Source organism: Papaver somniferum, chromosome 9 (genome assembly GCF_003573695.1).
Source record: "Papaver somniferum cultivar HN1 chromosome 9, ASM357369v1, whole genome shotgun sequence".
Lineage (NCBI taxonomy): Eukaryota > Viridiplantae > Streptophyta > Magnoliopsida > Ranunculales > Papaveraceae > Papaver > Papaver somniferum.
Window position 1 is genome coordinate 1317306 of NC_039366.1, and position 23463 is coordinate 1340768.

General features: G+C 36.5%; 3 protein-coding genes across 9 annotated transcripts; 2 read left to right on the plus strand and 1 right to left on the minus strand.

The window, feature by feature from the left end:
• The first annotated feature begins 201 nt into the window (after positions 1–201).
• Positions 202–1254, plus strand: LOC113314378 (40S ribosomal protein S27-2-like). Its single transcript, XM_026563174.1, has 4 exons — positions 202–323; positions 420–521; positions 630–658; positions 788–1254. The coding sequence occupies exons 1-4, from the start codon at positions 321–323 to the stop codon at positions 912–914; spliced, it is 261 nt and encodes an 86-aa protein (XP_026418959.1). The 5' UTR covers positions 202–320; the 3' UTR covers positions 915–1254.
• Positions 1255–7517: 6263 nt separating this feature from the next.
• Positions 7518–18480, plus strand: LOC113310117 (transcription termination factor MTERF8, chloroplastic-like). 5 transcript variants are annotated; one of them, XM_026558696.1, is made up of 5 exons: positions 7518–8757; positions 9378–9951; positions 10575–10822; positions 12463–12518; positions 18455–18480. In XM_026558696.1, exons 1-2 carry the CDS (start codon positions 7645–7647, stop codon positions 9408–9410), a joined length of 1146 nt encoding a protein of 381 aa, XP_026414481.1. In that variant the 5' UTR covers positions 7518–7644; the 3' UTR covers positions 9411–9951; positions 10575–10822; positions 12463–12518; positions 18455–18480. The 5 variants fall into 5 exon arrangements, with proteins under 5 accessions (XP_026414481.1, XP_026414480.1, XP_026414482.1 ...); XM_026558695.1 differs by lacking the exons at positions 12463–12518; positions 18455–18480 and adding an exon at positions 11808–11882; XM_026558697.1 differs by lacking the exons at positions 12463–12518; positions 18455–18480 and having other exon boundaries at positions 9378–9623; positions 9762–9951; positions 10575–11809.
• LOC113310116 (cell cycle checkpoint control protein RAD9A-like) lies at positions 16949–22797 on the minus strand. 3 transcript variants are annotated; one of them, XR_003340934.1, is made up of 13 exons: positions 22599–22797; positions 22379–22498; positions 22167–22275; positions 21185–21436; positions 20958–21073; positions 20637–20701; positions 19959–20212; positions 19628–19784; positions 18962–19005; positions 18727–18869; positions 18153–18217; positions 17368–18013; positions 16949–17122 (listed from the first exon to the last, which is right to left on the minus strand). XR_003340934.1 is itself a non-coding variant. In XM_026558693.1 (11 exons), exons 1-10 carry the CDS (start codon positions 22701–22703, stop codon positions 18748–18750), a joined length of 1344 nt encoding a protein of 447 aa, XP_026414478.1. In that variant the 5' UTR covers positions 22704–22797; the 3' UTR covers positions 18117–18217; positions 18727–18747. The 3 variants fall into 3 exon arrangements, 2 of the variants coding, with proteins under 2 accessions (XP_026414478.1, XP_026414477.1); XM_026558693.1 differs by lacking the exons at positions 16949–17122; positions 17368–18013 and having other exon boundaries at positions 18117–18217; XM_026558692.1 differs by lacking the exons at positions 16949–17122; positions 17368–18013; positions 18153–18217 and having other exon boundaries at positions 18411–18869.
• Positions 22798–23463: the final 666 nt, after the last annotated feature.

The window sequence follows — 23463 nt, forward strand, 5'->3', positions numbered from 1 at the left end:
AGCACCAAGGACTAAACTCAAATTTAGTCGGTTTATCTGGTCTTTGGTCTTTGGTTTTAATCGTATCATTGTAGTTGCTCTCATGGCCTTATTAGCAGTCATACTTTATGGGTATTTCCAATATTCATCGGCCCATACTTGCAAGTGCCCTAATGCTACAAACAAAAGAGCCCAAGTCTAATAAAATCAACGGCTGAGATCGTAAGATCTAACATCTCTCTTATATAACTCCTCGAACAAAAAATTTCTCAGTTCCTCCAAAACCTAAAATCTCCGCTGCGGCTCAGAAAGAAAAAAGGCTTTCTAGGGTTTTCTTCATCATGGTGAGATTCGTGGTTCATTAATTCGTTGTTCGTTTCATTAATCATCTCTATTGATGATTCTGATTCTGATTCTGATGGTGTTGTTGTGTGTTGCAGGTTCTCTCAAATGATATCGATCTGTTGAATCCACCAGCTGATTTGGAGAAGAGGAGGCACAAGCTTAAGCGTTTGGTTCAATCCCCAAACTCCTTCTTCATGGTAAAAATTCCTACTAATCGTCATCCTCATCACCATTATTATCAATCTCTATGGTCTCTTTTTGCTGAATCTGATACGGAAGTTCTTTGTTTGTTTGTTTTGAAACAGGATGTTAAGTGCCAAGGATGCTTCAACATGTAAGTACTAGTTATTAGATGAAACCTTGATTGATTTTGTATTCTTCAGTTTTTATTTTATTTTTATAATTTTGGAAAATATTTATGAGTGTCTGAATCTTTGTGTTGTTGTTGGATTTTTGATGGCAGAACTACTGTATTCAGTCACTCACAAACAGTGGTTGTATGTGGAAATTGTCAATCTGTCTTGTGCCAACCAACTGGAGGTAAAGCTAGGCTTACTGACGGATGCTCATTCAGGAGAAAGGGAGATTAAGCGGTTGCGATAACGGAATGTTGTGGTGATTGTAGAATGAATTTTGTTTTTCTTTCTACTTTTGTTTAGTTTTAATTGGAGAATGGAAGCCAGGGAATTTGAATTTGAATTTGAGAAATGGGGTTTAGGATTTTGGTATTAAAGTAATTATGCTGCGGGGACGTCCTGTCTTTTGACAGTTATAGTAGCGCATGTTATCATGTTTTGACAACAGATATTTGGGGTTGTCTACTATCAGTTATTCACGCTTAAACCTGTTTTGCTTTGTTCAAATGATAGTGTAGTGCTTCATGTTTCAACGGAACAGCTAGTTTGTGAAGCATTGTTGATTGTGTATCTAGTTGCATTCCATGTCCATGTGGTTCATACTTGCTGCCTTGTTTTTATCTGGACATATAGATTTGAAGTTATGCTATTCTGGAATTACTGCTCTTTGTTGGAGAACTGTATAACATGCTAGAATGTGTATCTAGTTACAATATAATGCAAGTATCTCAGTCACATTACTCTTCACTAATGGTACTGTTGTATATGATGGAATGTGTGTAATGCAAGTATGTCATTCACATTATTTGTTATTAGTGATAGTCATTTGTTTGTGGTGCACTAGGCAGACTGACCCTAGTTTCGTAGTTTTAAGGATTATATTGATGGAGGGTAAAAAGTTGGAAACCCGTAGGGATAGAAGTGCTAATTTTTGTTAGACTACTGCAAATTTGCGATGTCTAGGTTATTTTGATATGTAGTTTTTAGCTAAACCATAAGAAGAGAAGTGACAACTTCAGAATTTGTTAGAAGTTGGAGATATGATAGTAACTTGGAATCATCTGAGAAGTTCATATGTATGGAACATCATTCACAATTTAGTAGATACTCATTTGGAAAATAGATGATGTATTTGCTCATAGAAAATCGAGATGACAGTGGAAACATCTGCCAGAACCTGATAGAAGGTTAGAAACACAAAGGAAGAGATCATGCATGTTTTTCACAAGTCTGTATGTTTTGGTTCTGTACCTGTCTTTGGTCTTCCGTGCATACTGTTAAAAACACAAAGGAAGGGATCATGCATGATTTTCACAAGTCTGTATGTTGGTGTGCACTGTTAAAAACACAAAGGAAGGGATCATGCATGATTTTCACAAGTCTGTATGTTGGTTCTGTACCTGTCTTTGATCTTCCGTGCAAACTGTTAGAAACACAAAGGAGGGAACATGTCTGTGTGTTGGTTCTGTACCTGTCTTTGATATTAGTTACGTATTGATCGCTTGGAGTTGTTCCGGAAGGTTTAGTCCTCTGGTTCATCAGAACTTGTTGAAATGCTTTCATGCTTTGCTTCTACGTTCTGCTTATCCCACAGGAAGAAACGCTTTGTCACTGCTCTCCCAGATAGGTTGAGACATTTATATTTTTGTCAGTCCAGACTCCAGAGAGAGTTTGTTCTTTAGCATTTAACATAAAATTTGTTGAGTCCTCGCAAATAAGTTTTTCTGATTGCTCTTACCAATTACCATGCTTTTTGCTTTTTCCTTGTTGATATGTGAGCGTTTGCTGTATCAAACAATAGGTTGCCTCTAGTCAGAAAGTCATATTTCATACTCTATACGGGCCCATGGGCTCACTCTTAAGTCCCATATCTGGAGCAAACCCATATGCTATGTTACTTGTAAGCCATTAACATTAGTAAGAGCAGTCTTAGATCTTTTCTTTAAGAAACAATGATGCTTGTTTCTTGACTGCGATCTGGGCAAGAAGTTCCTCGACCCTTCGTGAGTAGAAACTTTCTATGTACGAGAACAAGCCTATTATTTTGACATATCCGGTAAGGAAACATGTTCATTTTTTAGAAACACAGGGGAGTATGAATTTTTAGAGTCTGATTCCTACTTGAACTAGAATTCTGAATCCGTTTTAAAGTAGTCATCCAAAAACCACTCTTCTATATATACCTCATTGGTCATCACACAATCTGTATACTTTTCTCTTCTCTTTTTTCTTCTCGTCATGGGTTTCAACACCAGATTCTTGCTTCCCTTGGTACTTGTACTTGCGGGTCCTATAATGGTGAGTGCTGTTGTTTGGAAAGTTGGTGGTGCTGCTGGTTGGTCCCGTCAGGCTGCACAGGTTCAATATGATTACTCTAGCTGGGCGCAGAATAGATTTTTTACACCCAACGATACTCTCGGTTTTGTCAATGATCTCAAGATAACTAATGTCTTAGAGGTAAGTTCTGATGATTACCAAATATGGAATTACAGGTCCCGACTCGCCGCTTACCGATTACTTCATTTACGGTAATCACGTTCATTGCCAAACGGTCTGAAGGTTAACATTCAGGTTTTTAACGTGCATGATTCCATCCTCTACAAAGACTACGATGTATCCACTCGCCTTCTACGACTTGGGGAATTGATTAACGTGCATCAATAGCTTGAGGTTGAGATTAAAGTTCAAGTAGCTCTAATTGTTCCTGCATTAGTTGTAATAAAATTATTTTTTAAATAATTTAATAATTAATAAAAAAAAATTTAAACTCAAAAATTTTAAAATGAAAAATGTCAAAACATAATAATGATTAAGTACGGACCTTTTGGTTGTTATGTTTTTTCTTTTCTTTATTTTTTATTATGAAAGATGCCACTGGAATTTTTTCAAGAAAGAAAAATCAAGTCAATAATTACAAAGTGCGTGCCGGCAACCTAGTGACCATCTGGGCACCAACAACTTTTTGAATAATAATAACTATTCTATGAAAGAGAGAGACTTCAACTTTGCATCATGACTAATGAAACGGTTCTTCAACCTTTTCAAATATGTGCAGATCTCTTCACATAGCTCACCAAGAATATAGAAAGCCAAACGCCCAACTCATAGCCATGTCTTTTAATTATTTTTAATAATTGCAATTCAAATGTGGGATTTTTTTTTAAGAACGATTTCTCGTGGACCATGATTTTTCTGGGGGTCATGGTTTTATTTTGGGTAAGACATTTTGAAGTAAATCTGAGCCACCACTTCTCCAAATATTTATGTTAATCCCAAAATTACCCTTCCTAATTAAGTTTGTAAGATGATTAATCAGTTAGTGTAGTAATTAGTTGAATTATTAAGTTAAGTTAATTGGTGCTTAGTGAAGTTAAATTAGTAAATTGGTTTTCTATGAGAAGAAGAATTGTTAAAAGGGTAAATTAGAAGAAGAAGAAGATGATGATGATGGAAAAATAAAATAAAAAATTGAGATGGGTGAATATGAATTGAGTGATAATGGCTCCTCCAAATCATAACTTTCATCTCTTACGTATTCGATAATGTTGTTTGAATTGTCCAAAATTTTCCAAAAGTGAAATGTTTTAAGTAGATTTTGGCTAGGTCAAACAAGTTCGGCTATAATATCTTTAAAGGTAGCCAAACTTATTTAGAAACGTCGTTCGGCTAACGTTTTCGAAGACACATGTAGCCAAAATTTGCTTTAATGGAGTTTCTGCTTTGTTCGGCTAACGGGTTCCGGGATAGGTAACCAAACTTTTATTCTAAAATATACAAAGTAGTGTTCGGTTTCCAACATTCATTTTCGACTAATCCGAGCTCAATATAAGAGTTCTCGGAGTGAAGTTCGGTTAGGAGAAAAAATTCTCAAATAAATTGAACTCAACATATGTGATTGCAAGTAGAGTTCGGTTAACAATATTTTTCTTTTGCTAACCAACCGAACTCAACATATTGACCTTCAGAGAAGGGTTCAGTTAGCAAATTTTATTTTTGCGAACCATCCGAACTTAGCATTTGTTATTCTAATACAAGCGTTTGGTTAAAGGACAGACTTTTCCAATTAACCCAACCAACCGAACACAACATACTGGTGTTCAGAGAGGAGAGAGGAGTTCGGTTAGAGATATTTTTTTGCGAACGAAAAAATAAATTTGTGATAATCGAAGTGTTCTTATTGTTCTTGGTTTTAGAATATTCGGTTAGGAAACTAGGTTTTTTTTTTAAACTATTCCTAACCGAACATGTCACTGTAACTTCCATTTAAACCATATTTTGATGATTTGTACTCAAATTTCTCAATAAAAAACGAACTAAAAGTGATCGGTTTTTCAATCGAACAAGGAACATCAAGGATAGAGAGAAGAAGAATAGGAGAATTTTTTTTTTCAAAACTAAAATTTTCCATTCCCCTCCTATCTCTTTTTTGTTTTTTTTTGATTTTGCTTAATGATTCATTTGGATTACATATATATGATTAGATTCATATAGTTATTATGTTAATTTTAATTTTAGTTAGATTAAAGGGTAAATGTGTATTTTCCTAACTTTAGAACACCCCTTATAAGTATTGGGAAGTTGGCCGAATAAAATCATGTCCCCCAAATAACCCATGGTCCGGAAAAAATCATTATTTCTTAATACGGTCCGTGAGGTATAACCCCAAAGGTGTCAGTATCCATCCACAAAAAACCCATCAAAACAAAAGTAACAAAAAAATCTCAAATAGCAAAAATAACACAAAATCCCCAAAGGTATTTTTCCACCACTAACTACCAGTACTAGCAACCAACACCACATCCACCAACAAATACTAGCATTACTGAGAACCGAAGCTCGTTTTCCAGTAAGAAGTACCGGGTCGAGCGAAGATAAACCGCGTAACTTGTTTGTACCCTATTACATTTACACCAAGGAATGGATTTACGCATGCCTAAAATGCTCTTCATGTTAGCTAAGCATGGTTCATTGGGCCTAAGCATTCTTCCTTTATAAAGCAAGTATGGCTAACTAGGCCTCACAAACACCTTATATAGGAGCCCATGTGCATAAGTTCAAATCAAGCAAATAAGGAGACCCATCACCAATGCCACATCAGCAACAATGGCCAACCAATAGACGACAGGTCAGCACTAATATTCAACTTAGTTGTCCATCTTGATTTCAACTTCTTTGTGTAATTTTTTGGAAGAATGACCAAACACTTTACACAGATCACATTTGTGGGTTTCCACTGATATTCAATTCATTCTTGAGTTTCCAGTGTTTGCTTACAGCTTCCTTGACTGCTGGAAAGGAAAGTATTTCCCCACGCAAAAACCGATGACATAATCCTTACATCGTTTAATTCCTGCTGAAAAATCACCTGCTGCATAATCCACCACCCTCTCACAATTTAGCTTAGCAGATGGAGTGAATTTCATTGGAGGTTGAGGGGTGATAGGCTTTGCAGAGGGAAAAAATTTCTCCAACCTTTAGTAGTGTTTGAAGAACCCCCAATTGAAGTTGCAGAAGAGCCCACTGTTCCATTTGAATTAAAACCCCAGTCTTCTTTCTGATGTAGAACTATCTCAAGCTTATTATGAGTTAGTTCAGTAACAATATCCTCATTACCCTTCTATCATCTCCATGGTTTTTAGGGTTTATAGAGCTAAGGTTGAGCTTCAGACCTCCGCATCCATTAGAATCAATCAAAACAGGGAAATCAGACCCCAAGTCTGATTCAAATTCAACCATGGCGGTTAGAAGAAGCTAATCATACTCCTCCAAACACGAACCAGAAAGTAAACTTTTTACCTCATCTTGTACATCACAAGAAAAGGGAGAAAATACACAAAAAAAAAAATCAAAGAATTTTGACTGAGATAAGAGAGAGAAATCGAAGATTTAAGATTGGATTTTTTAGTCATGTGTTTTTCTTGACTCGTTTTCTCTCTCCTGGATGTCCACGGTTTAGTGTTTTCTAATGATGGTGGTGATGATGTAGTGAATTCCGCAGCAAGAGAAGCAAGTTGTTCTTCGTGAGGAGGAGAAAAAGAGAACAAATTGGATAAGGATAATACAAATACACAGTAAATCTGTTTTATTATTAGAGGCTTATTAAATTTGGGGTGGGGGCTAACAAAAATGACTTGAATGACCAATCAAGGGGAAAATAAAAAAACTACATCCATATCCAATCTAAAATCCAATCTAGTTCAAAAACTACATTCCCATTAAATCCATTAATGAACAGTTTGGGAAACTATCCATAAAAATGCGATCGGTCCAGATCGAATACACGGATTTCGGTCTAAATGCTCACTCCTAATCAGAGATACGATGTTGTCGTTGACCGTGCAGCTAAGATGTGTTCGGGTATGTGGCCTCTCTTTAAATGCTGACACATCATATGATTTAACAGCGTTAAATGTAATCAAATCTTAATAACACGTGGCGGTTTTTTAGTGGCTGGCACGCGGGAACTGGGAATTCTCGGCACAGACGATCGGGAGACCGTTAGAGGAACCAATTATACTCAAAATAATTTATACCTATTTTGATAAGCAAAAAGAAATATCTGAATTGACCTAATTTTCCTATTACGTGTTACCATAGCAGGAACTAGGTATTACCGGGCCTACGGCCCGACTCAACCTTGTTTGGGTTTGGAGGGGGCAGATATTTTAGTTAGATATGTGTAAAAAAAATAAAAAGCGGCCACCTACAAATGTATGTGGTCCGACCACATCTTAACCGGGACGGTCATCAATTCTTGGAAACAAACCTACAAAATCTTGGGCCCATATCAAGGCCCATGCTCGGGTAACTCCTGCCTACGCCCAGCAGAGTCTTCATTTCAATTTTTTCGTATTATCCTCTCAATCGAGTGAACTCGGAGAAGACCGGTTCCGCCAGAAACCCTGTAAGTGCGATTCTAAAACCCTAATCTTAAAATTTTCCCCCAATTCTTCATTCTATAGCAATGTTTCGTTCTCTACGCACTAAATTGATTCGAAATAGGATCATCAATGGAGTAGATTCAAAACCCCTTTGTGTACAAAACCCTTGTTTTATTCTTCTTCATCATGTCAAGGTTAGATTTGTTTCTTCATCTTCATCATTTGTAGTTTGTTACTTGATGAATTCATGTGGGTTAACTGAAAAACAAGCTCTCTCTGCTTCTAAGAAACTTAATTTCAAAACCTCATCGAAACCAGACACTGTTCTTACTTTCTTTCAAGATTACGGGTTCACTAAACCCGACATCTCCAAAATCATTACCAGGGAGCCAGTCATCCTTTCACTTGATGCTCGTAAAACCCTTAAACCCAAACTTGATTACTTCAATTCTAAAGAGATCTCTAGACTTGAGATCATCAAGTTATTATCTACTAACTCAACCGTTCTAACAAGAAGTTTACAAAATCATATCATTCCTTTTTTCAATTTCATCAAAAACATCGTTGGTACCGATAGATATACATGCATTGTTTTCCGGAGAACGATGTTTCCTCCTGTGGGTTTCATTGAGAAAATGAAGCTCAACTTACAGGTTTTGAGAGATGAAGGTGTTCCTCAATCAAAGATTGTCAAGTTTCTAATCAGTCACCCGAGATCACTATGCACTGGCAAATTCAAGGACATTATACAAGAAATTAAGGGTATGGGTTTTGATCCACACAAATATGCATTTACTAGTGCTATTCATGCTTTGTCTGCGATGAGTAAATCGACTTGGGAAATGAAGTTGAATGTTTTCAGGAAATGGGGTTGGTCGGATTCTCAAATTCAGAATGCATTTATATTTCATCCTCAGTGTATGAAGCACTCTGAGAAGATGATATCGGCGAAAATGGATTACCTTGTAAATCAAATGGGTATTAGTTCACCGCTTATTGCCAGATGCCCTGTGATTCTGAATTATAGCTTGGAGAAGAGGATTATACCTAGGTGTTCATTTTATCAAAGTTTAGTCTCCAAGGGTCTCATTGAGAAGGATAAAATTAGAATATCTTCACTTTTATGCATAACTGAGAAGTCTTTCTTGGACAAGTATGTGATCAAGTATCAGCAAGAAGCTCCTGAACTACTGAAGGTAAACCATAGTACTATGTCTAAATCAATTATAGAGATGTGAACATGTTGGTAGTGAAATTATAGTTTACATTTGTCTTTCCTACTCTACTCTGGGTCGATTTGACTTATTGGCCTGATTCTATTTTCTCCAATATGAAAATTGTCTGTACCAGCCGCTTTGTTACTTATGTATTGATTGACAACAAAAGCATATATTTGTACGGGGTAGTTGTTTTATGAATTCTACCAACTCTTAGTTTATCTGGAAGTTGAGCATTGAATTTGAATTACTAAGTTTTAGCTGTAGATTAAATGGAACTGACATTTTAGGATAGTTATATCTGTGTTTTATGTATGGTTTCGTAAGTTTATTAGCTTATCAAATTTTCAGTACATCAAAGTTTTATTGTTTGGATACTATCAAGCTCTCTTTGTATTTGTAGCCAGTAACATTCTCATATAGTTTACATCATGAATTTTGAGATTTTTGTGGTTCTCGTAAATTTATAAGAACCTCTCTTAGGCTTCTGCTTAGAAAGGTGCGTGTTAGTACTTCAATGCCCTATGCAAACTTTTAGAGTACTGGTAATAACATTTGGAATATCCTGATTAAACTTTTCTTTATGATGCCTCCTTCAGGTCAAAGAACTCTCAGGTGGAATTGTTGACTGATGCAGATGTGAATGTTCAAAGTTTTCACAGTGGTTCAAATACTGTACCTTTCGTCTCCGTGGATCTATGGTGGTCGAAGTTTTCATCGGGAAACAGACTGAAATTTCTTTTTAAGTGTGTCGGCGAAGGTAGTCAGCGACTGGTGACCTTAAATTCAAGGCAACCGAATCTTCTACAATAGTTGCATTTTACACCTCCTAACAATACGATAAGGTAATAACTCGGGAATTCCTTGTGGTTCTATTGTATGAAGCTGCGCAAAATGTCAGAAGTGCCATGCTACTTTCTTGTAATCGAAGGGGTGAAAATGGATTATTCTTTTTTTTAACAAAAGCAGTCAACTGTATCCAGGAAACTCCATTCTCAAGGATCTATAAAATTATAAATAAAGGAGGACACTTAGTCTGAACTGTGTTCCATTCTCATTGACATGCCTTCTTCAATGGAAACTCTTGTGAAGGCAGTGTTGGATTTGTCTAATAGGCTTATCTCTGTGTTCAAACCTGGTGGACCGTTTCTTCCCTCCACGTCAGTAGTTCAGGTTTGTTTTTCTCCTCTCCAGTTCGTCCACTGGATGGTATTAATATGTAAGTTTCATTTACCTAAGTGGAAACACTCGATGTGTGAGCGGACCCCAGTTGCACCCGTTTACCTTCATTTTTCCTTGTTACACTATCAGGCCCAACTTGTCTTAAGATTTAACCAGCATGTATTTTGTATCATCATGTAGATATGGTCAAATGAATCGCCCCAGGGATAGTCTCCGATGTTAGTCATCATATTACTAATACCTGATTCACATAGAAAGCTTATTTTTCAATATCCTTAGAGCTTTTTAAAATCGTCGAATTCACCACAAGATTTTTTAAATTTTTCGCGGCCCTTCAAAGATGAGAGGATTATTGTCCGCATTGAGAGGAAAGGAGTTGAATAATATAAGTTTTGGGTTCATTAGCACGGGATAAAGAAAATGCAGTTTGTTCTGATAACTAGTGAAGTGATCCATCCCGAAAGGAAATTACCAAATGAAACAGCATACTTGATGCTTCAACAGATTCTAACACCCTCATTGATGAGTTTATTTGACTGCATTTCTTGAATATACTTTCCAGCTAGTTATTCGGTAATTGATAACGAAGAAACTTATTGAATACTGAACTGCAGGGTTGTGCTGGACTTGCAAAGCATAGACTGAAGGAATTTCACCAATTCTGAACAGAGACATTTCAGATATGGTGATTAAGTAGATGAGTGGTCAAGACTCAAGATACAAATCCTCATGTTAAAAGGAGTTAACAGATTTGGTTCCTAACATTCTGGCAAGTTCATTCTTCTACTTTACATTGCTTCATGATTCATGAATAATAGTCAAGACTCAAGGGACAAGTCCTCATGTTGAAAGCAGCTAGCAGGTTTGGCTCCTAACATTATGCCAAGTTCTTTCTTCTATTTTACACTGCTTTTGATCTCCATTTAGTTAAGACTTGAGAACTAAAAAAAGGAATATTAATGGTTAGTTTCGGCTGGGATTTTCTTTATGGTGTTCCATTTTTTACCTGCTGTAATTTCGTCTGACTGACATAATCCAGTAATCCACTGAGCCCAATTGATTCCACTCATGGTGCTTATGTTTTGTAAATGGTTATTGGTCCTGGCTCTATTATTCAATTGGTTACTCTGATTTTCTAACCCAATTATTGTTGGATCATGGATCAAGATAGGAGTGAGAGAGAGATTTGAACAAAACTCACATAAAGATTACATTGCTTAAATCACTCTACACTTTTCGTTAATCAAAATTAGTCTTAAATAGGCTTTTACATGCACTGAAACACTAACCCACATACTAATTGTTCCACTAACATTTAGCTTCTAAATTGTAGCCTTGTAACAATTCAACAAACACTAAAACACGTTTAAGTCTCCCTAATTAATAGGAGATAACATTTACTAACTCTAAACATAACACATGTTTTTTTAACCGTGTTTGGATTATAAATCCCAATAATTATGCCTATTTCAGTTGCCACTCCCAGTCTGTTGACACTCACTACAACTCTCTCAGATTAACATTTTATCCAAGTAACAAATTCTTAAATTCAGGAGTAAGGGTAGATCTATAGGATGTAAATGGAATAAATTCTTCCTTCTCATAAAACTCTAACATCTCAAAAATATCATTTCCAAACACAAAAATTTTAATTTACCGAAAAAAGAAAATGAAATGAAGAAAATTGTTCAATAAATTAAAGAGATTTAACCCATTAAAGATATCACATCAATCAAATACTAGAAAAATGACATTAAGATTGGAAAGTTGGTACAAGAAAGACTGACTCAAAATTTAATAAAATGATCTTACAATGAGTAATTAGCTCCTACATTTGGTAATGGCAGAACAACCACGATTATAGGGATTAGCCTGAGCACCAGGTTTACAATTATAATAAGAAGCTCCCTTCTGAGAACAAGGTACACTGTTTTTCTTTAACGATTCATAACTAATATACTTTGTTGTTTCCAATATTCTTCTACTAATCTCTGAATCCATTTCATCGTTTTCACAATCACCTACTCTTGAACCTTCACATCTTGATGATCTAGTAGTTGTTGAAATCCAACCCATGTCATGATTACTATTGCTATCAGAGTAAGCTTCCATTAGTGATGTTGTTGTTGTAAGAATAATAAAAATGGTGAAGAAGAAGAAGAAGAATACCAGCATTGTTGTTGAAACTGAATATCTGTTCGCCATTGTTGAAATTTCTTTGAATTTAGTTTGAGTTTTTTGTTTTTTTTTTTCTTTAAGATTTCCACTCTATCTCTCTGTCTGTGTTTGTTGTCTTTGTTCTGACAAAGAGGTATGGGAGCCTGGGAAGGAACCGTTTGCATGTTATAATAAGTGCTGGTGACTGGTGAGAATTAAATTGACATTTATTTGCAATGTCATTTACATTTTTGCCATTAGACAGGTGTTGGAGAATCTCGTGAGGTGAAATTCTTTTGAGGTACCAAGTATTTTATGATTAAGAAGTAATTGCCCTTTGTGCAGGTATAGGATATCCTCCTATTCATAGGAATTACTGCATTTGTACGAGTGATCCACAGGTGACAAAAATTTCTCTTTCCCCTACCTCTATCTGGATGAACCGACAGTAACATCTTTATTTTAAGTTGAGTCTAGTTTGAGTAAATTGACAACAAAATCGTTATATAATTTTTATTTCACGAAAAATGATAATTTCATTTTCTAAATTTATCATATTTTTAAATTTCAGGAAAATGAAAAAAAGAAAACGTAAAATAAAAGTATCATTTTTCCTAAAACAAAAGTAGTATTATTTTGCAACTCAGGAGATCACTACCATAAAATGCACAAAAATTGTAATGGAGGCCGAGGAGGAACAATTTTGCGTTGTTGTATTCCACGGAGAGTTTGAAATGGAGGATGACTAAGATTACCAAACAAAAAAGCAAATATTACAAACAAAAGTATCAATTTTCCTGAAACAAAAGTATCATCTTTGAGCAACTCACGAGATGACTACCATAAAATAAACAAAAATATGGAGGCTGAGGAGGAACAATTTTGCAGTTGTTGTTTTCCACAAGGGAGTTTGAAATGGAGGATGACTAAGATACCATAAAAAAGGAAGCAAATATTACAAACCCATTTATAGTACCAAAAATCACACCGGAAAACATATAGAAAAGCAGAGGGAATAGTAATATGCATAATCAACTCTTGCATTTAGAGAGCTTGCTGCAACCACGATTGTAAGAATTAGCTTCAGCCCCGTATTTGCAATTATAGTAAGAAGCACCTTTCTTAGAACATGGCGTTGTATTTTTCTTTAGTGCCTCGTAGCTAACATACTTGGTCGTTGCTAAAATTCTCCTACTAATTTCGGAATCCATTTCAAATTCATTTTTAATCTCGCGACGGCCAACCACTATGAACTACGGAGACTTCAGCCCACGCACATCCATCCTATCCAGAGTAGAAAATTGCAAGTAGGAAACCAGACCTGGTCAAGTTGAGTCAAAATGGTTGGTGAGAAAAGATAAAGGTGTTTTGTTTTATCATCAACCAATTAATTAGAAACTGATCAAAACTTTAATAATACATTAATCTAATTAATAATTGGTCAAAATCGTCGGTTCCTCAAACATCAGCAGCAACCACAGCCAGTAGATCTAACTGCACAAATCTCAAGAATGATATCATATCATTCTTTTTCTTTTTCAAATTTCTGCTAGCATCTTAATAGTATTTTGGCAACGTTCCCCAAAAACTTTTTAGTGATTAAGCTAAAGAATGAATTGAACCTATAACGACATTCTCTAAAATACCCTAAACATTATAATCCTAAAGTAATTTTCAGTGGTTGTCTCAATCTTTGACCCTACCAGATTTGGTCTCACTTTAATAAAGAGAGGTAAACAGCCCCCGAGTAAACTGATGACCTTATTTTAACAGCGATGATAATAAAGAAGCAAGTTGCGTTTTTGAATTTCCGCTCATCTGTCGGTTTCTCATCAGAGCAATTTGATCTAGAATGTTTTTTCAAAAGAATCTCCGATTTGTTCCAAGGAAGAAAAAGAAAAAGCGTGTTATAGCTAGCCGTATCTCTAACAAATTGTTAGCACTAGAACTCCAAATAACATGGTGCATCTAATGTCCATCCACTCTAATTTCCAAAGCAGTAGTAGTGGACTCACCGTCCACTTGAACTCCTCCGAAACCGTCTCGTAGCCACTTCAAAATTAGCAGGAGGCCAATTTAGGGTGAGTTGGATTCCATCCTATCCTGTGAGTCAACGGTTTTGGGAGAGTTCAAGGAGAATTTCAGCTTACAAAAATTAGAAAATGTACTGTGATGCCAAGTCGAAATACCATTTTTTCTATTTTTTTTTTTTTTACTTCTAGCAAGGTCAGTGAGAAGGTGCAGAAGAACAATCTATTAGTTTATAGGGCCCTTTCAACACCTACCAAAATAGAAAAGAAATTGATAATCTTGTTGCTGATTTCAAGGATCTTTACTGGCATGTAGGGTTAAAGTAGGACGATTTTTTAATGAACCAGTATCATGGTAGATCGAACTATAACTGTTACGAGACTGGGATTTCAACCAGTATATAGACAAGAATCAATTTGGACTGCAATCTTGGAAAACTGGCCCAACATTAAAAAAAGTTGGAAAACTGCCCCATTGTTAGAAATCTCAGTTAACTCCGCGTGTGCGAGTTCTCACGTACCAAAAAAGACAAAAATACCCCGAACCGCTAAGATGTTGCCACGTATGCGAAAGATCTGACGGACTGAAATGAAGAAGTAAGCACGTGACTCGCACGTGATATTCAATAAAATTACCAAAACAATATTACCTTTTCCCATTTTGACTTATGTGACCATTGTCTCAAATTGCGACACGTCGCCGGAGTAAATGCTTACAGCCGTTGATTGATAACACTACCAGATTCTTCCACGTGTCATGTGAAGAATGCAAGGCATTCCAAAGGGTTTCCGATGCACACTTTGTTGCACAACACAAGAAATTTGCTGATCAGGAAAATGCTCTACGTGAATAATTTGAAAGTAAAATGCTTTCATTATGTAAGCATAACATATGAATTGCACTACTAATTTTATAACAATAAAGACCATACCATCATACCATAATAAAGGCCATACCATAATACCATAATATATTACAACCATATTATCTTTAGGTAACATAACATAACCGGTCTTCAAAGTTTTTGGGAAGCATAACATAGCCAGTCTTCAAAGTTTTTGGAAAGCATAACATAACCGTAAGTCTTAATACAACCATAATACCACTGACCACTAGAACAAAGAAAAACTAGACTAGACATACTTTGAGTTAGGCTTTCTTTGCCTTTTTGATGATGGTTCACAAATATTATTTGTCTGGTTCTGTATGTTAACTGTGCCATGGTAAGTTTGACTAAACAAACCAGCAGCTAAAGAAGAACCAGCACCACCTGCGGAAGAGGTGGTTGGTGCAGTAGTTACCTTCTTTGAAACAGATGTAGATGGTGTTGTAGAGGTTGATGGTGCAACAACAATTGTAGCTTTAGCGGCAGAACTTGATGGTGCAGCAGAGGTTGAGGGTGCAATACCTTTTGCCTTCCTTTTCGATCCAGTAGAAGATGTAGCTTTAGCGGCAGAGGTCAAAGGTGCAGCAGTTCCATTTGCCTTCCTTTTCGATCCAGCAACAGATGTAGCTTTAGGGACAGAGGTTGAACGTGCAGCAGCAGCAGTTCCATTTGCCTTCCTTTTCGATCCAGCAGCAGATGTAGATCCAGCAACAACAACAGCAGAGGTTGATGTAGCTCTATCAGCAACAGCACTTTTGCTTGAAGATGCAGTTGCTGATGCAGATTTTAATGCAGATTTCTTCCTGATCTTCTTTGTGTCTATAGTTCCTACAACAATAGTATCTCCATCAACAAGAATCTCTATTCTCACTCTTTTCTTCTTTGGATTAGATCCAACAGGCCCACCCTTGCATGTTCTGCTGTTGTGATCATCACCACCACATGTACTACAATCCCTAGGTTTGCTTTGTTTATTCTTCTCCATCCAAGATTTCTTCCTTCTTACACAAGGTCTTCCAGGATCTCTTAATCTGATTGGAGCAACCAGATCCACCTTAGACTACACAAGATGAAGAAAGGGATTATGTTCAGTATTCTTTATATACCTAGATCTAGAAAGAAAACAAAAAAAATTATAAAGAAAAAGTACAAATAAGATCTTTCTTTATCTGTCTTCTTAATTTCATACTGCATAAATTTCAGTACTGCATATTCTCTTAGATGTTTCCTGAAAGCAACTATGTCTGGAAATGCCATTTTAGTACACAACACACCAGGTTCAGGGTCAGGTGCTTCTTCATTCTCCATTGTCAGAGTTTGTTTCCCAATATAGCCACCATAGTCTTTTTCCCATTCTTCATCTTCATCTTCATCCATCTCATACTGAAATTTTGGCCTATCATCTGGATGACACTGATCTTCCGCTTCATTCTGCAGATTCACTGGGTCTTCACTAATATTAGCATCTTCAATAATTGAACATTGTGTAACAGCATCATCCCAGAACTCCGTTTCTTGCTGATCATGTATATTGTTTGCCACACTAGCTTGTGTTGTCATAACTTCAGGCACATCTTCATTACCAAAGTTCAATCTAGTTGGTCTGAACTCTGTCTTCTGTTGCTGCTTTGTAGACTGTTTCTTAGCTAGTTCAGCTAGTCTTGGACTCTTCCTAACATTAAACTTCTCACTAACCCTTTTTTTTGGAGGAGTAATATGTAGACTAGACAAACCACTACCACTGCCACTGTGTGCACCACCAACTGAACTATTTACCTTATCACTGCCACAACCAAATGGTACATCACCATCAACCATAAACACTTTATACTCAACAAATCCATCTTCATCTGGGACAATTTTGTTCCACATTTTAATAAAGTCATTTTCCTTTTCACACATAAAATTTTCTTTATCAAACAACATAAGGTTAAACTTTTCTTCCATACCCATTTTGATCATCCTATCCTTCACCATTTGTATAAACCCAAGACCACTAATACCAGCAACAACATTTGGAAAATACATAGGTGTAAACTTATTATTTCCATTGCTCACAGTAACTCTGATGTTCCTATCCATATTACCCTGATATATATACAAACAAAATTCAATACAAGCATGTCAAAATCCACACCAGCAAGTCAAAATATTACATACAACTCATGTTAAATAACAATCAAAACTTTCAGTTTCACACAAACTGAACCCTAAATTACAAAAGAAAAAAAAAATTCATGAAACCCTTAAATTATAATTTCATTACGTTTACAAATTAGCACAAAATATCATCTGATTCAAGCATAAACAACGATTGGGTTTCAATAACTTACTTGTTTATCGACCAATTAAACTGCAAATTTTTCAAACTTATACTTTCATCGTCTCTAAGTTGTTCTTCAGGATCTTTCATCGCAGTAACATTAAGAGAAAAATCTTAATCATTAACAGTTAAAAAATTTCGAGTTCAATCGAGATGAAATTGTAGTGCCAGTCACTTTACCTAATATTCTTCTCATTCTTTCTCCTCTCTCGTCTCTGGTTAGATCTAAATGAAACAAAGAAGAAAATATCTTCTCGATATCTTTTAGGGCAGAACTTACAACCATGTGAGATATCACGTGTGACGGTGACACATCTCACCATAAGAAGTCGACACGTAGGTGACATGTGTCGTGACTGGACGGTGACACGTCTCGTAGATGAACTTCATTGAATATCACGTGCGAGTCACGTGCTTACTTCTTCATCTCAGTCCGTAAGATCTTTCGCATACATGGCAACATCTTAGCGGTTCGGGGTATTTTTGTCTTTTTTGGCACGTGAGAACTCGCACACGCGGAGTTAACTGAGATTTCTAACAGTGGGGCAGTTTTCCAACTTTTTTTAACGTTGGGGCAGTTTTCCAAGATTGCAGTCCAAATTGGGACAGTTTCCCAATTTTCCCTTTTACTTTTAACAGGGAACAACAATGGGTCCCTAATTAGAAATGAAAAACTAAAAGAAATCAGGCTTGGTAAAAAAAAAATCAGATTAATTATGAGTCAATCGACATATGTTCAACTATCAGTAAACAACCAATATTCTGATTACATCCAGCATAAAACTGAAAATATACCTGGAATTCGGTTGTACTCGGTCAGGCTTGCTACAATTTTAAAGTGGTTGTTTAACTACTTCTGCCTGGAATTTAACAGGAGATAAAGTTTGTAAGATTCATCTTAAAGTAGGTTAAAACCATATGTAAGCAGATGGAGATGCATCTTCGAAAATTGCTTAATAGCAAAAAAAAAATAAAAAAAATACTGTGTGCCTGTAATTTGCAAATTTGATAGAAAGATGTAAAATGTGCCGTGAATCAAATCAGTTACTCAAACACATGGAAAGTTGTCATTCTGATATAACTATATCTGTTAGCAGATAACGAACAATTGGCCCAACAACAGACAGAGCCCTACTTTCAAATTGAAGAGTATTCAGTGTGTGTACATTCAAATTACAGTTGTCAAGAAACATGGCAATAGCGTTTGCTGGTCAGTGAAGCAAAGAGCATATAGAAGAATAACATAGCAGCTCCGAAACTCGTAAAACAAGCTAAAAGCCTACAAGCCAATCTTTGCTAAAACAGAGGAATGAACATGTACAACTGAAGAGACTGCAACTGGACTATATATCGCAGGACTTCAGCTTACCTATGTCTGTTGCTTTCCTTGCTAGTATGGAGGTGTTGATTGAACAAACATGTCATTCTCATCCTCATCGTCATCCTCATCTGGACCTACCCAGTTACTAGGATGATGTTGGGACCATCCATGGCCATCCATTTCATCTCCCCCTGCAATAGATTGGTAGAGCTAGTTGCTGTAGTGCATCTTTACAGCGTAAAATTCCACTAAGTGAAAAAGTAGTAAACACATTTTAGCATACCTTGAGGTGCTTGCACATAGGCTGTTTCCACCGGAAGATGGTTGCTATATCTAGTCAAGAAAAAGTACTTATACTTCTTACAAGATAAATTCAGCTGATATATCTTGAGAACGATGCAAATTATATCACCCATTCCGTGGCTGCACCCATATAAGGGTTACCAAAACTTACTGCAGGAAATTAGATATATCCCATGTATGTGGAAGACACTCTTGTATGATTGTTACAGAGATGTAGATTTAGGAGCTCATGTGGGTCTGAGGATATTTAAAATTCCGAATAAGGTACAGGTCATTTGTGATTATTCCAAAGATTGAGGTGTCTAGATCAGAAGATGGGATGATGTATCAAAGCGGAAGCATGCCAGTTATTTGTAAAGAAGAAACACGAAACCAAGAGTGATGTACCTATGGGACTTGAACCTGAACCTGAAGTGACACCTGAATACTGTCTATCCAATACTAATATTTTCAATAATAACTTGAAGGCATTGAAGTTTTGCAGCTCAATAGAGTCTGTTCCCATAGTTTTCATGGAGTGTTAGCTTCATGTGATAAATGGCAGTAAAAGATATCGGATGTGAACTATATGGCTATCTCTTAGTCTTTCTCCCCACATGACCTAGTACTGCAGTATATTATTCATGTGAAACAAATTTCAGGATACATATCACGGCCAGGAAGCGTGCCTTCCCTTGCAGAAGCCCTGTTTGAAATACCCATTGCTGTAACCCTCTCCATTAAGCTTTCTCCATTAGTATTCGGATTCGCTCTTGGTTCAACCTGTCTCTCTTCAACACCACTTCCACTTCTGGCAGCACTTCCTGTTTTTGTTCAAGATTAGTTAGTAGGTCTAACATAAGTTCAGCGACTAGGGGCAGTTGGGTATGGCATAACAAATCAGTATTTTACACATCTAATTACAATTAACACAATAGTTTTTCTTATACCAAATAATATGAAACTAAAAGAGAAAAACACAGAAATGAATGTTTTACCCGAAAGTTCTGACCAGATTCTGGTATGATCTGATGGTTGCTCAGAAACACAAGCTCTTGAACCCTCCTGCTGAGCTGCGGAACCTGTTCCCTGATCCGCTCGATCACCTGTCTCAGGGTCTGCTGCTGGTGGACACTCTGGTGGATTTTGTGGATGAAGTTGAGATACAAGCATGGAAGCTAAAACCAGTGTCACGTCAAAGTCTGATGTTGACCCATCATCAAGACCAAATTTTGGGGCCATTAGAATAGGCCTGTTACCAAAGACCAAATTTAGAAGTAAAAATTGTGTACTCCATGAAGCTTGCATACAATTTTAAAAGAAGGAAAATAATACGAATCCTTTGAAAGCCTTACTTTCAATAACAGAAACGTAATAACAATTTCTTCAGGATGCTACTCAGGTTTGAGTCTATGGATTTCAGAATTCGATCACACCCAATCTTCTAGCAAAGATGAACAGTATATCGAATACAAAATATATGACATCCAAGCACTGAAGTTTGTACAAAATTTAATCATTGAATGCTGTCACTATTGTACTATCATTTAACCAATTGACGACCTATTAACTTGAAGTTCCGATCAACTATCCTAATTGGACAAGATACAGGCAAGTTCTTAATTGGTTTAGGAAAAAGATGATGAAGAGGAAGATAAGATAAGTGAGTGTCTTACACGCCTGCTTTCTCAAAAAATATGTGAATGTCAACTTCACATCCCTCGCAGAAGGTAAGAAATGCCTGCATTTATCGAAATAGGAATTTGGCATTAAACGCACAACACATGTGAAACTGAGAATATTCCAAAATTCACACTATAGCTGAAGAACAACCACAGATAATGTCATAAGAGGCATAAATGCATAATATGCATATAAAATGGTAAGGTTTACCGCCAGGTGTTTCCTTTGGCATATATTACTTCCATGCTCATAAGATTAACCCTTAAGGAAAAACCAAAACACTAACAGAAAGTAGAGAAAGATGACTATCATGCCTTTAGCTCCTTCACCGCAAAAGTCACATCCACGGGATCTCCAGTGTGTGTATACTGCAGAAATTCTTCAGAAGGGTCTATCCAGAGCTGAGTATGTAAAGCTGTATCACTATCATCTGCAATTTATATACATTTATTAGATTCACCAACACCAAGTACACTTACAATGCTCCTTAAAATGTACATTCAACATATAAGAATTTTTTTTTAAAAAATTATGGTCTTACCTTTGGTTGGATCGATATAACTTCTAAACTCGACTGCTTTCCCTCCTATTTCACTATCATCATCAGAAGGTAAGGGAGTTGGTTCTGTGGCAATCACAGTAATCTCCTGAAGTGATGACTGGAAATTACCAAGAAATCTGTTCAAGTCACGAGGTCTCACTACAAAATTACTTGGGAACCTCGTCCTATCAAGGGTAAGATGTTGTATGTCAGGCTCAACATTACAAGTAATCCAATAGGATTTCTTTATACCTGCACATAGTTTTATTTAACTAAGAATTTTGATTTTTCTCAAAGCTAATTTCAACTGAATTGTCTTATAGTTAACACCCTTAAATGGATAAGGCACAGACAGCATACTATCCATTTAGGAATGTGAAAGCATTTCATAGAGTGCATTCAAACCATTATCACACTACATGGCCAATTATCCAATATAACCGATTGGTCCGAGACAATTAGACTTGAGAAAATTAAAACTACTTAAATATGGAGAAGTTAAAGCTATAACTTGTTAGACAAATCATTTCAGATGAACCATAATACACATATCCTACCAGTTAGGGAGCCACATCCATTCAACTTATATCTAAACCTAAACTAGGATCATCAATAAATGTTAGATTAAGATGAACTAAAGGCAATAGCTGTTACACAGTTTATTTTCGATGAAACATGTACTCTGAAAGTTAACAACAACTAATGGCAAACAAAACACAGAGTAAGCATCATCATCTATGTAGTATTTCAGAACCCAATTAGAAAAATGATTATGTATTCTGCAGGGTGACTATGTACTCCCCCACTGCAGAAGATGTAACCTCAACCCCTAACCATGGTACAGGACAATGGTGGACAATCCCATGTACTATACCCAAACGTGTACACCATTCCAACTAAAATACACACCACAGATTACTTAACTTGAATTTCGACACTGCAATAAGCTAAATAGGAATATATGAAGAAAGTCGAAGAATACCATTGGTGCAATCTATAGTCCACTGCATTTTTGAAGCATCAGATTTCGGCATTAGTACACAAAGGCGATCAATACTCGCAACTGGAGTCCTCAGAACTGCACAAACAGCCTAAAAAAACAGCTGGTCAGAAAATAAAATAAAATTACACAACCCAATTAGTTATACAGAAAATGATTTCAAGACCACAGAGCAAACCCCAACCGCGGATTACCTTCAAAAGCACACTGCACTGAACTTGGGGTTCAGAAATTGTATAAACATCGAAGAATTCAGGCTTCAATGTAATAGACTGGTACGCTGACCGGGATGTATTTAGTGTGTGAAATCCAAGCTACAAACAACAAATTTTAGAGAAAAAATCTTCAATTGGACTCAAATTCGAAAAACCTAATTATCAATTGAAGAATTAACAAAAAAAAACCCTAAATTACCTGTGATGGAGAAGCTTGAATGGAGAGTTCATTACCAACACGAGCAAGACAAGTAATTGAACGGGCGAAGGTTTTTAGACTGTTCCCTGATAGGCTAAGCTCCATTTCCCTTTTCTCTTTCCCAGCTTCGATTCAGTTTCAGAGCCCTCCTTTCTCCTCTAACCCTTTCTGGCGGGAATCGAAGGGGTAGGACAACATTTACAATGGGTTATGCCGTGGGGTAGAGATCCCACCTATACCGACCCAGGCAAAGGGGCAAGATCCTTACCGGCCCTATGGCCCCCTTCGCTAATCGGGCCTGAGTCCGGGATCAGGGACGGAGCTAGGAATTCATGTTGGGAGACAAAAAAAAAAATTGGTAGAAACACTGCATGAGTTCAGGCTTTTTGAGGTTCGGATGACAATTGCTATAGACGCCATACTTAGAGTCTCAATCACTTGTGTGGCTTGCAGTTTGTTGAACAGTGATATTTTGGGGTAGCATGTGGATCCTGTTGTGAAGACAAATGCCGGAGTATTCATCTTCTGGTCACACGACAGTCGATAGCTTAGTCTTATGTTCGCAATTAATAAGGCAAGAAATTCAGTAGTTGTAGTATTTTTTGGAATTAATTTAGGGGATGGTGGAATGAAAGAACTAACATGAGGACTTCTAGACTTGCCTTGTACTAAGAAATTGTCTGTGCAAAAGTAATGTCAGATTCTTTATACTTTAGTTTAGAACCAAACCACTCTCTGTATGAGAGAATGTTCGTATGAACTTTTTCTAAAGTCATACCGAATTTCTAACACCAACTCCATGACTCATCCTTGTTATTAGTTGCTGCAATATTCTTCTTCATCTTCTTGTTAGTCCATTTAGCTA

Coding starts and splice junctions, on each gene's coding strand:
- LOC113314378 (XM_026563174.1), top strand. Junction 522..629: donor CCCCAAACTCCTTCTTCATG/GTAAAAATTCCT, acceptor GTTTTGAAACAG/GATGTTAAGTGCCAAGGATG. Junction 659..787: donor TGCCAAGGATGCTTCAACAT/GTAAGTACTAGT, acceptor TTTTGATGGCAG/AACTACTGTATTCAGTCACT.
- LOC113310117 (XM_026558696.1), top strand. CDS start 7,645: ATGTTTCGTTCTCTACGCACTAAATTGATTCGAAATAGGATCATCAAT. Junction 8,758..9,377: donor AAGCTCCTGAACTACTGAAG/GTAAACCATAGT, acceptor TGCCTCCTTCAG/GTCAAAGAACTCTCAGGTGG.
- LOC113310116 (XM_026558693.1), bottom strand. CDS start 22,703: ATGGAGCTTAGCCTATCAGGGAACAGTCTAAAAACCTTCGCCCGTTCA. Junction 19,006..19,627: donor ACGCTTCCTGGCCGTGATAT/GTATCCTGAAAT, acceptor GACTAGATATAG/CAACCATCTTCCGGTGGAAA. Junction 18,870..18,961: donor CTATGTGCAAGCACCTCAAG/GTATGCTAAAAT, acceptor AATCTATTGCAG/GGGGAGATGAAATGGATGGC.